Source organism: Chelonia mydas, chromosome 15 (genome assembly GCF_015237465.2).
Source record: "Chelonia mydas isolate rCheMyd1 chromosome 15, rCheMyd1.pri.v2, whole genome shotgun sequence".
In the NCBI taxonomy this organism is placed as follows: Eukaryota; Metazoa; Chordata; order Testudines; family Cheloniidae; genus Chelonia; species Chelonia mydas.
Genome location: NC_057856.1, coordinates 3,509,428 through 3,522,271, shown reverse-complemented (window position 1 = coordinate 3,522,271; position 12,844 = coordinate 3,509,428). Strand labels below are relative to the sequence as shown.

The following is a 12,844-nucleotide window of genomic DNA, read 5'->3' as shown; positions in this document are numbered from 1 at the left end:
CCAGGCCAGGGCACCCCCGCTGTACATCAGCCTGAGAAACCCAAGAACGCGTCTCTCACCACCGAGATAGAGTCCAGTTCTGCCAGTACTATGGACCCCGTGCTGGGGCCTACTCAAGAGGCAAGGAAGCATATGCCATATGCACGCAGTAAGTTTTCCTCCAGGCCCAAGGAGGAGGATGCACCCTCCACAAGTTCCAGCCATGGAGAAGCAGTGCGTTCCAAGGCTCACAGGCATGACAAGAAATCACACAGGCTAGCAGATTGGCCAGTACCGAGCACCGAGATGCACATGCCTTCCGTGTCAGCCCGCCCTAAGTCAAGGGAACTGGCGGCTTTGAAACTGTCCTCCGCTCCAGCTCCACTTCCAGCTACAGAGCACATGCCACTGACTCTGGAGAGGTTGGAGATGGCGTCTGGGCCTCATGAACTCTTTGTTCTAGGGGAAGCAAGGTCCTAAGCCTTCCTCTACAGTCTGTGCCTAGGGAGGTACAATCTCCAACCCAGGACTTACCTCAGTCAGATCGTGCTTCCGTCCTTTCCCCTGTAGTTTATAGCAGGGGTTCTCAACCGTTTTCTTTCTGAGGCCCCCACAACATGCTACAAAATCTCCACGGCCCGCTTGTGCCGCAGCTGTTTTCCTCCATATAAAATCTACAGCTGGCATTAAGGGAGAGGAAGCAGGGCCATTGCCCGGTGGCCCATGCCATAAGCAATTGCGAAACTAAGTTGCTTAGGCTTCAGCTTCAGCCCCAGGTGCTGGAGCTCAGGGCCCCGGGCTGCAGTCCTCCATGGTGGGGCTTCAGCTTTCTGCCCTGGGCCCTAGCAAGTGTAACGCCAGCCATGCTTAGCGGACCCCCTCAAACCAGCATGCGGGTCGTGTGTCGTCTCCCCCCCCCCCCCGCCCCCCCAACACACACACAGGAGCCCCAGACCCTGGTTGAGAACCACTAGTTTATAGGGTTCCAACAATACCAGCTTTGGAACCGGAATCCTAGTTTCCATCATCAGAGGATATGGATGGAGCACAAGGGCCACCCATCCGCTACTGCCACTACGAGTTACCCGAAGGGGCCTCCTGGCAGTACCTTCCTCTCCCCCAGCAGAGAAGCCACTGGTAACCCACTCCATGGGACCCTCTGCAGCATCTGCTGGATCCATCCTGTTGGCCACACTGTGGGTCCTGGCCTCAATATTATTCACCTTCAGTATCTTCCCTTCCAGCAAGAGAGGGTTTGCCCCTATCCCCGCTTCAGGCATCCTTGAGTAGGTGATCAGAACTGGTTTTGCAGGATGAACCTCTCCATCTGATTCCACTGGTACTGGTTCCACAGCAGGGACTATTTCTGTCCTCTCCTCCAAACACAGCAGTGATCTTGGCTCCCCCTCACCTCCAGATGACTTTCGCCAGTTCTAAGACCTCCTAGGTGGGGAGGGTGAGGACCTTCATATTCCACTGGAGGAAGTACAGGACAAACAGCACCAGTTTCTGGGCATCCTTCAGGCCTCAGTACCAACCAGGGTGGCTCTACCAATCAACGATGCCATTCTTCAGCTGGCTGGAACTGTTTTGCACACCCCAGCCACTTGTGCACCCGCCTCCAAGGGGGCGGAAAAGCAGTACTACAGTAACTCCTCGCTTAACGCCGTCCCGGTTAATGTTTCGCTGTTACGTTGCTGATCTATTAGAGAACATGCTCGTTTAAAGTTGTGCAATGCTCCCTTGTTTGGCAGCCACCTGCTCTGTCCACTGCTTGCAGGAAGAGCAGCCTGTTGCAGCGAGCTGGTGGGGGCTTGGAACCAGGGTGGTCTGGCAGCCCCCCATCAGCTCCCCCAAGTTCCCTGTGTGGCAGCCGCCCAGCAGGCTATCAATTGCCGGGCAGTTCAGGTGTCCCCCCTCCCATTGCCATGTGCTGTTCCCGGGAGCCTCCTGCTTGCTGTGCAGGGGATGGGGGGAAGAGGGGTGCTGATGTGAGGGTGTCCCTCTCCCCCTGCTCCTGTACCCCATCTCCACAGAGCATGGGGGACACACGACAGGGCTCAGGACAGAGGGAGCTTGCTGGCAGCAGCTGCTGTCTCAACTTGCTGATCTATTTAAAAAGGCAGTGTACTTAGAGTGGGGTCAGAGTACTTAAAGGGGCAATGCGCCTCTCTCTCTCTCACACATGCACGCCCCCCCCCCCCCCCCCCCCCCCGCCCGCCCCCGGCACTTTGGAAAGTGGAGGGAATGGTGCGCTCCATTGGGATAGCGTGGGTGGTTCATCACGTTCAGTTTCCGCAGGGAATGTTTGCAGCCACTGCCATGCGTTTATTGTGTCTCCTCCCTCTGTTCACGCTGCCTTGTAGAGTGTGAGACTACATTAACAATGTGTTAACCCTTGACAGCTCAGCCGAGTGCGAGTTCATCATTTAGCCGCAAGGCATTTCCTGGGAAATATCCCACCCTCTGACTCCTCCACCTCAACCAAGCTTCACAATCATCATTACTGTGTACAGTATTAAATTGTTTAAAACTAATACTCCTCCTTCTTGGAACACCATCCCATGGTCAAAGAATCCAAAGCCTTCTCTCTGACATCACCTGCGTAGCCATTCGTTGACTTCCACGATTCGACGGTCTCTACCCAAGCCTTTTCCTTCCACGGGGAGGATGGACGAGAATACCACTTGTGCCTCAAACTCCTTTATCCTTCTTCCCAGAGCCACGTAGTCCGCAGTGATCTGCTCAAGGTCATTCTTGGCAGTATCATTGGTGCCCACGTGGAGAAGCAGGAAGGGGTAGCGATCCAAGTGCTTGATGAGTCTCTGCAGTCTCTCCGTCACATCGTGAATCCTGGCTCCTGGCAAGCAGCAGAGTTCTCGGTTTACCTGGTCGGGGCGGCAGATAGATGACTCAGTCCCCGTGAGGAGAGAGTCCCCAACCACCACCACCCGCCTCCTCGTCTTGGGAGTGGTGGTTGTGGAACCCCCATCCCTTGGACAGTGCATCTCATGCCTTCCAATCGGCGGAGTCTCGTTCTGTTCCCTTCCCTCAGATGTATCATCTAGTCCACTCTCCGCATTAGTACCTGTGGAGAGAACATGAAAACAGTTGCTTACCTGTATCTGCATTGCTGGTACATGGACGCTCCCCTTTCTTCTTCTGGAGGTCACATGCTGCCAAATTTCTTCACTGTCCTCCTGTCCCCGCTGCGCAGCCTGCTCTGAATCTTCAGAACATTGTGCCTGTAGAAGCATATCCTGATGTCTGACCAGGAAATCTTCAGTTTCTCTTATGCAACGCAGGGTCGATACCTGTTTCTCCAGACCTTGAACCTTCTCTTCCAATATGGAGACCAGCTTGCACTTTGTACAGACAAAGTCACTTCTGTCCTGTGGAAGAAAGACAAACATGGCACATCCAGTGCAGGTCACAACAGCTGAACACTCTCCATCCATATTACCGTCCTTCTGCGAGCTTCCACAGGAGTTGTAGTAACTACTAAGAAAAGCTGGCAAGATGTACGCCTCAGTGGGCTCTCCCCAGGCGAACTCCCTCTGTTAGCCTGTCTGCTGTTCGCTGCTCAGCTGGTTCACAGCTGGCTGGCTTTTTATAACAGTCAGGCCTACTCAAGGCTCACCTGGAACAAAGCACTCCCAATTCACACTTTTCAAACAACCAATCAAGCACACGGTCAAACTGTCCCCACAACAGACACTCAAGATACTCACCAACACAGCCTCCCTAATGCAGCCCTTAGCGTACCTCCTCTCAAACAGATCGCAGGCAAACTCCTTCTGTTAGCCTCTCTGCTGTTTGCCGCTCAGCTGGTTCGCAGCTGACTGGCTTTTTATAACAGTCCCCCGAGAGGTGCTTTCCTCCCTCCTCTGGTGGATGGACCTGAGCTAGGTCTGCACTGGGATGCTTTTTCTCCCATCATTCCTTGACACAACAATCATCACAAACACATGGCTCGCCAGATGGGGCGCCCACATAGGCGAGCGCATGACACAAAGGTCTTGGACCCCTCGGGAATCCAGAATGCACATCAATATCCTGGAGCTTCAGGTAGTATGGAGAGCGTCTCGCATTTCTTCCATCCATTTGCTCCCATCATGTTCTCATCATGTCTGACAACACCACCAGTGTTTGTTACATCATCAAACATGGGGGCACGAGATCAACTACACTCTGTGTGGAAGCAGTTCATCTGTGGGATTGGTGCACTGCCCACAAGATCCTGTTGTCAGCAGCGTATCTTCTGGGGACTCAGAACATGATTTCAGACTCTCTCAGCAACAAATACATAGTCGATCACGATTGGGAGCTTCACGACACCGTAGTTAACGACATTTTCAGCCTATGGGGGACTCCAACCAGGGACCTTCTTGCCTCCCACACCTACAGCAAGTGCAGCACATACTGCTCCAGGGGGGGCTCTGCACCCATTCCCAAGGCGATGCCCTTGTCCTCCACTGGTCAGACCAGATCAATTACTCCTTTCCCCCTCTACCTCTGCTGCCACAAGTCCCCCACAAGATTAGATAGGAGAGGGTCATGATTATTCTGATCACCCCTTTCTGGCCAGGCCCGTTCTGGTTTCCCCACCTTCTTCTCCTGTCAGCTTCTCCCCCGCTTCGTCTGCCAACTTTTCTGGAGCTGCTCACCCAACATGACAGCAGGATCAGGCATCCTGATCCACAGATGCTTCACCTCAGAGCTTGGTTTTTGGATGGGCATCTTCGCTAGAATGAGAATGTTCGTTGGCAGTACATCATTTGAGATTTCTAAGAGCAGATTAGACAAACACCTGTCAGAGATGGTCTAGATAATACTTAGTCCTGCTGTGAGTGCTGCGGACTGGACTACATAATCTCTTGAGGTCCCTTCCTGTCCTATAATTCTAAAACATGCTCTCAAGCAGCAGGAAAGAGTCCACAAGAGTCCACAAAGCTCAAGCTAGTGGGCCAAATGGAAGCGCTTTGCCTCCTGGCCCAACAGAGGGGCCTTGTCCCTGTGGACTTCCCCCCCATGGAAGGGCACTCCCTATTTACGTATCCATTGGCTACCAGGTTTTGAAAGTGTCTCCTCAGAACCTTCCCACCCATTCAACTTATTGCTCCCCAATGGGACCTCTATTTTGTTCTCTTGACATTTAATGAAATTGCCCTTTGAGCCACTGGCTTCATGTCCCTGTCCCTCCTTTCCATGAAGGTTGCCTTCCTGGTGTTATTACTTCCCATGAGAAGGATAAGTGAACTGAGGGCAATGAGGGCGGACCCCCCTTTCACCAAGTTCCATAGTGACAAAGTTGCCCTGGGCCAGTACCCCAAGTTTCTGCAAAGGTGGTTTCTTGCTTTCATCTCACCCAACAAATGCACTTACCTGCTTTCTTGCCGAAGCCTCATGCCTCAGCGGAGGAGTGGCGCCTTCACTCCCTCGATCTCTGTAGGGCCTTGGCCTTCTACCTGCAGAGGACGAGACCATTCAGGACTAGACCTAGACTGTTTGTTGAAAGGATTAAGGGGCAGACAATCTTCACACAGAAGATGTCTAAGTGAATTTCAGGGTGCATTATGCTCTGCTGTTGGTTATTGGGTCAGCCTCAACTCCTTGGGGGGAGAGCCCATTCCACAAGAGCTCAAGCATCTACTACGCTCTCCCTTCACAATGTACTGCTTTCAGACATATGCAGGGCATCCACGTGGAGTTAAGTATGAACGTTTGTTGCTCATTACACCTTGGTGCAAAACTCTGGGATGGATGCCTTGTTCGGCACAGCTGGCTTCTGGTCCACCATTCCATCCTCTTCCTTGCACCCGCCTCCAAATTAGGTACAGCTTGTTAATCACCCTCAGTGGAATATAGTAGGGACCATCACTCAAAGAAGAGGAGGCGATTACTTACATGCAACTGGAGGTTCTTGGAGATGTGTGGTCCCTATCTGTATTCCACTTCCCACGCTCCTTTCCCTCCGCTATGCATCTGTTCAGTTTGTGGTGGAGAAGGAACTGAGGCCAGGGTCAGTCCATCCTGCCTTTTATTGCCTTGGACAAAACGATGAGGTGAAGCAAGGGCCCATGTGCGTACCAGCAAACATTACTATTTTCAAATTCCTGGCTCCGGGCATGCGCTTAAACCCTCAGTGGAATACAGATAAGAGACCATACATCTTGAAGGGCCTCCCATCCACGTAAGTAACCTCCTCTTGCGCCTTTGGTTTCAGGACATCGATATTAATACTGATGATGAGCTGGATGCATATATTGAGGATCTGATCACCAAGGGAGACTGAGCAGTCCAGACCCCGCACTGGCAAGCAGCATGGAGGAGTTGGTCCCTGTGATCTCTGAGATGTGGATTCCTGCAGTGGAGGGGACCCAAGCAGCGCATGAAAGGGGAGGGCCATTAGACTGTGTATCATATTGGTGTGTCGGTGTACAACCTGTTCTTGTGATTTTACATGCAAAAGACATTGGTGCTGTTGGCAGGACAGTTTTTAACATTGTAGTTCTTCAAATCTCTTCCCTTTGTTTATAAATATTTATTTTTTAAAAGAAACAGGAACTGTGCCTGGTATGACAGGAGGGTATCTGTGTTTTGTGTTTTGTTTTTTGTTTTTGTTTTGTTTGTTTCCCCCTTCAGTGCAGTAAAAGTGCAAGAACCTTTTTCCTTTGGCGGTATGCTGGTAATCCTGTGCCCAGTTCTTGGCACCAGAACATCCTCTCCAGCACCTTGTACCTGATGCCTCTTCAGATAAAGAAAGGAAAAATCTAGCAACAACTTAATGGAAACACCTACTCTGAGGCCTTGAGTGACTGAGCAGAAGCTGGATGGGGCTTGGACCCTCAGGGCTATGGTAACTGGGCCATAGGAGGCTCAGAGCTAGGGATTCTAACTACACAAGGAGATCGGTGCACACATTCTTCATTGATGGGATGGGGTGTGAACCTTAAGGACGCTGTAGCTGAGCATGGATGGTGGGGTCTTCAGAGCCCTCATTACACAGCCATAGGATCAAACAGGGGGAATGGGGCTCTGTTAGCAGGCCTAGGAAGCTTAGACCTGCTGATGCTTTAATGGTGGGGGGCTGGGGAGAGGCTCTCAGTGCTGGGATTGAGCCTGCTGGGGTCCTGGTACCTTGTGATTTCTCAGGGCAGGGAAGTGCAAGGGTTAAAGTGCAAGGTTTCTACCACTTCTACAGCCCCATATTGCACGTTCTTCACCAGTGCTGCCATTGTTTGAGATGTGAATTGTGAGGGGCAGATGGACTCCCTGACTAGCTCAAAATAAAGCTGACCCTGTGTTCTAAGTGCCACTCCCTCTGCTCTTTCTTGCTTTGCTCCACTTGGACTCTTCCAGTTGTTTTTAACTAGAGCACTGGAAATGGAGCCGTTCCCCCTTTTAGTCACTGGATTGCACCCAGCCCCAGCTCAGCAGGAAGGATGAGCCCTGTCTTCTCTAATGTGGGGGTTGGAGGCTGTATTTAAAACTGGTAGGGCAGTGGCTCTCAACCAGGGGTCTGGTGCCCCTTGGGGGATCACAAGAAAGCTTCAGGGGGTCTGCAAAGCAGGGCCAGTGTTAGACTCGTTGAAGCCTGGGACAGAAAGCCCCAGCCCCACCTCATAGGGCTGGAGCCCTGCCACTTGGGGCTGAAGATGAAGCCTGAGCAACTTAGCTTCATGGGGCTCTCTGTGGTACGAGGCCCCAGACGGTTGCTCTGCTGACTCGCCCCTAAGGCCGGCCCTGGCTTTTCTATGCGGAAAAAGCTGTTGTGTCACAGGTGGGCCGTGGACTTTTTATAGCATGTTCCGGGAGCCTCAGAAAGGAACAGGTGGAGAACCCCTGTGCTAGGGGCCAGGGTCTGTCACAGACATGGGTCACCCCAGCAGGCTGGTGGTGTGTTTATGGAGTAGCCATCCATGCTCACCAAGGGGGCTGACTAAGCCTCATCACTCCCCTTCTCCCTGTGCCAAAACTGCTCTAGGAAATGCCCCTTCGCTTTGGGGAAATGCAGATCTTGTTAACCGAAAAAGCTCTTGGTATAGGCACTGGCATTCTAGCAAGAGCGGCATGCTCACGGTGACCTCTTCCCACAAGGAAAAGCTCAAGAGGGGAGCTTATGTTATAACCCTTAGGGCACTGAGAAGTGTGTTAACTCCCAGCACATTCAGCCTCCCTTCCTCTCCTGCACCCTCACCTTACTCCAAAAGCTTCAGCTGCCCTGCCCAGCCTCCCAGCTGACTTGCATGTCTGCCTCTGAACTGCTGCTGCCTCCCTTGGCCAGAAACCCTTCCTCTTCCTTAGCACAGTGTCGCCAGTAGACTCCTGTCCCTGGGCCATTCCCTGGATGGTGTCCGTCTCATTGGAGGGATGCTACTTTGTGCCTCCCCCAGTTAACCAGAGGGCAACTGGTTTCCAAAGGGTTAGATTAAGTGCCCAGTCTCCAAAAGCTTGTTTGGCCTCAGTACGCACTGCTGCAATACAAATAATTGGACGGCCATCATTTTCCTAGCTAACAGCTACTTCCTGCTGGGCAAAGTACTGTTCTAATGGCCTCATGCCGTGTAGCAAACAGGAGCAGGATGTACTGCCCTGCTCAGACTCTTCACTGTGATTCCAGTAATAAAGCCTACAGGCCCCTCATCCAACAGCTGGACAACACTAAAAGATGTCAGCAACAGAAACCTCTCCAGGGAAAGTACTTAAATCCAGCAGATATTAACAAGGCCTGTAAATAATATGAGGCCAACACTGTGGCTCTGTGAAGCTGAGGGATCCTTTGCGTTAGGGAAAATTAAAGCTTTTGTTGCGGGGGAGGATTTGTACACACAACCAAACACAGCCTGGATTGCTGAGGAATGCACAAAGAAATGTCCGAGAGGTGCAGAGCCCTCTGACCCCACAGCTGTAAGAAATGTTCAAGCAAATACTAGGAAAAATGTTTTCCTCTGGCATAGAGGAGGTTCTGCCAAACTGACGCCAAACCAGAAAGGGAACAAGAGATCCATCTTCATTATATAGGGTCAGGTATTTAAACCTCTCTAAAACCTGAATCCTCACCAGCCCATTTGTGAAGAGCTGTAAAGAGTTAAACTCCTGTAAACCGATGACCAATGGTGAAAGGAAGAAGCATCTGTGTGCTGCTTTGGTCTCCTGGTCCATAGCCATTGCTTTCACAGTTGGTGACCTGTATCCTCTGCCCTTCAGGTAGGTTAAAAACTAGCTCAGAAGTCAAAGCTGAGTGGGTGCTGCACGCTGGCTAGCCGGGCAGTTCTGTGGGGAGGGGAAACTAGTGCTCCTCCTGGCAAAGACAGGGGAGGCTTCAAAACCCTGGCAGCTCTTCGAGACCAGTCACTAGTGTGGGGTCTCTACTAACCCTGGGCGTGCTCTAGACAAGTACTCACCCTGGACATTCTGCACTATGTCTGCAAGGGTGGGCGAGTTCCCATGGGCATCTCGGCTCCCTGCACTGTAACCTCCAGCCTCCCTCCTATCCAGGTTCTTATACCACCTTCAGCCTTGTGTCCCAGCTCCTTCCAGTGGTGACTGACATCTGTCCGGTTTGCTCCCTCCCTCGCAAAGGGAACTCACACACAGTCTGCTCTCTGGTCACTGTCCTCTCAGTTCCTGGACGTACTGGCAATGCACTGAACCACCTGGCTTACTGAGGACCTAACATTATAGTAGAACATCAGAGTTATGAACTGACTGGTCCACCACACACCTCATTTGGAACCGGAAGTACACAATCAGGCAGCAGCAGAGCCAAAGAAAACAAATACAGAACAGTACTGTGTTAAGTGTAAATTACTAAAAAATAAAGGGAAAGTTATCAAAAGGATTTGACAAGGTGAGGAAACTGTCTGTGCTTGTTTCATTTAAATTAAGATGATTAAAAGCAGAATTTTTCTTCCGTATATTAAAGTTTCAAAGCTGTATTAAGTCATTATTCAGCTGTAAACTTTTGAAAGCGTATTTTGTTCAGTTACAAACAACCGCCATTCGCGTGGGGTTGGTAACTGAGGTTCTACTGTACCAAAACACCAAGCAGCTGTTGTGAGAAAACAGCCCGCAGGTGGTGCCCAAGGCAAGAAGCATGACACGGCCCCTTGGCCAGGAATTTACTGACGGTGCAGGACTGCTCTCTTACCCAGAGCGCTTCTGCACCAGCCGTTTTCACACAGACTCAGATTTTCCTAAGGCCAGAAGGGACCATTGCCATCATCTAGTCTGACTTCCTGCACGTTGCAGGCCCCAGAACCTCGCCCACCCACTCCTGTACTAGACCCCTGAGCTCTGGCTGAGGTACTAAAGGCCTCAAATCCTGATTTAAAGACTTCATGTTACAGAGAATCTGCCACTTACACTAAACCTGCAAGTGACCTGGGCCCCATACTGCAGAGGAAGGCAAAAAAGCCCAATGTCTCTGCCAGTCTGACCTTCCTGACCCGAAATATTAACATCAGTTAAACCCTGAGCATATAGGCAAGACATGGTCCAGAAGGCGCAGCAGAAGGGAGGGACTGGCGAGTGGGTGAGGATCCAATGCCTCTGGCTGGGTGTGGTAGTTTTCAAGTGAATATAGTGCTGAGGAAATTTCAGCCCTGGAGACTGGGCGCCTAGCTACAGGAACCATCCTGGGAAGCAGCAGTGCTGCGAGTTTTCCCCACCCTCCCCTCAAGCGTCAGAGAGTTTAAGAGTAGAGGAGAGAAACGAACCATCCAGTCTGACCTGTATAGCAGAGGCCACTAGCCTCAGCCAGCACCCACACACTAACCCAGCATCCGAATCGAGACAAGGTATTACAGCCCACTGGAGACTTGGTAGGTGCCACAGGCTGAGACTAGAGGGGTCCGAGGTGCACCAGTGCCTGAGGCCCCCACGCTGGCCGGGAAATGATTCAGTGAGGAATACTCAGATAATCCTGGCAAGTGATCCACACGCTGCAGGAGGAAGGAGAAAAATCTGAGCTGGGGGAAAATTCCTGCCTGACCCCACATATGGTGATCAGTTAGCCCCTGAGCATGGGAGGAAGAACCAGGCAGCCGAGAAAGAGAGAATGCTCATACCCTGTCAGCGCCCTGGCCCACCCGCTATCCCTGATGCAGCCGAAGACTACACTGGGGTGGGAATCCCTTCCTGGCCCCTGTAGGTGATCTGAAGCATGAGCTTTTAGGATCATAAATCATAAACCGGGACTGAGCCCCAGGGCTGCTGAGCTCTGCTCCCCACCATCACAAGCAATCGGGCTGAGGGGTAGTGCACTCTCGATGGCCCATTCAGTTCTTGCAGTGGAGGTAAATAGTGACAGCTGGGGCTCGTGTACAGCAAACACCTCCCTGCTGGGAGCTGCGCTGAGACCAGGTAAACTCATTGCACAGTGACACAGGACACTGAGCCTCCAGCAGCTGGTGACCATGGCTGGCTATTGCTGACCTGCACCATGTTTGACACGGTGCCCTAGAGGTTAAAGGCCCTACTTCCTGATCAGGGCTCTTTGTACTAGGGAAATGATGGGACAAGGCACAGGAGGATGGAGAGTCCAGCCCAAGATCTCTCCCTCCCCCTCCCCCTGAACCAGCCAGTGGCTTTGGAAACTGTCCTAACCTTGTCACCACCACTGTCCCCATTCTGCCTCCTCTGTGCCCTGGTATGTGACTGCTGCTACCGCTGTGAAGGGAGGGGGACGAGGTGCAGTTCAGCTGCTAGGATCAGGGCTAAGCAGAGCAGAGAAGCCCCCTCTGAAGGAGCAGCCAGGGAGCAGGCCAATGAAGCACCCCATTGTCCCGGTGGTGGGACCGACAGCCATGTGGGTGGAGATGTTAATCCCCACGTGCTGCCCCATCACCGGGGAAACCTCCTGCAGAGGGAGAGGCATCCCCAGCCCCTGCCAGGGCAGCCTGGTGCTGACCCTGCCTTTGTTGGTTCCACTGGGTTTGTTTGGGGAGATAAGCAGAGCCTCTTCCTCTTCCTGCCAGTCGCCAGCTCCCCACTGCAGCTGTCTGGAAGCACCCGCTTCCCCTGCAATGAAAAGGGTCAGCTGGTGCCTCCCCCTCCACCCAGAAGGGAGCGAGCCAGGCCCAGCGCACATCCCAAGGTGCAGCAGGACGGGCGCTGCCAAGCCACACACACTGGGCCCTTGTCTTATGCTGTGAGCTGCTGGCATCCTCTCTCCACTCGCAGGGCCCCTGCCTGGGGGGCCAGCACTGGGGGAAGAGGAGTGAGCCCCTATCGGAGGCTCTATCTGAGGGCTGAGATCAAAGAGCTCTGCTCCATGCTGGGCAGTCACCTGCCCAGCCCAGAGAGTATCTCCCTGGCCCACCTACCCGACCGGCTGGAGTCACCTGCCCCCCGTCACAGCCCCCCTCAGCTCTGGGCCAGTGTTTGAGGAGCTCCTCCTGTCCCCCCATCACCCTCCCATCACAGCCCTCCCTGTGTGTGAGGCACTCCTCCTGTCCCCCGTTGCCCCTCATCACTGCCCCACCCCGGTCCTGGGTCAGTGTGTGAGGAACCGTCATAAACCTGTGACTGACCTTTGAAGATGCCAAATGTGGGGCACAGCGCCAACCTGACACAGCGAGTAGCTGGAGGGCAGGGGGTGTCCTCACGTTAACATGGCCTGTGTTCTCCAGCCATAATGCTGGAAATATTTTTTCCTGAGAAGTTTCTGAAGGTGAACAATGTCTCAGTTTCCCCACAAGCATTCCTTTAGTAGTCCCAAGGCCCCGTAGTGCTGGTCACACCCAGAATCCCACCATAAGCCTATACACTCTTTGATTCTATATCGTAGTAACAATACAGCTATAAGCATTGGCCAAAATATTTATGCCAGGATCAGGTCCGGGAGGTACCTTCTCACTAT

The 12,844-nt window shown here is 52.6% G+C and overlaps 1 protein-coding gene across 6 annotated transcripts in view; it reads left to right on the top strand.

Moving 5' to 3' along the window:
* The window catches only part of MORC2 (MORC family CW-type zinc finger 2), a 103,649-nt gene extending 96,358 nt beyond the window's left edge, over positions 1–7,291 (top strand). For 4 of the 6 annotated variants that reach the window (XM_037878417.2, XM_037878416.2, XM_037878419.2 and 1 more), the window contains one exon: positions 6,625–7,291. In XM_037878417.2, the coding sequence (XP_037734345.1) occupies positions 6,625–6,756 (132 nt within the window). In that variant the 3' untranslated portion in view covers positions 6,757–7,291. Of the gene's footprint in view, positions 1–6,205 lie in introns of all 6 variants that reach the window. The other 2 variants (XM_037878420.2, XM_037878418.2) reach the window with 1 other exon arrangement.
* The last annotated feature ends 5,553 nt before the right edge of the window (positions 7,292–12,844 follow it).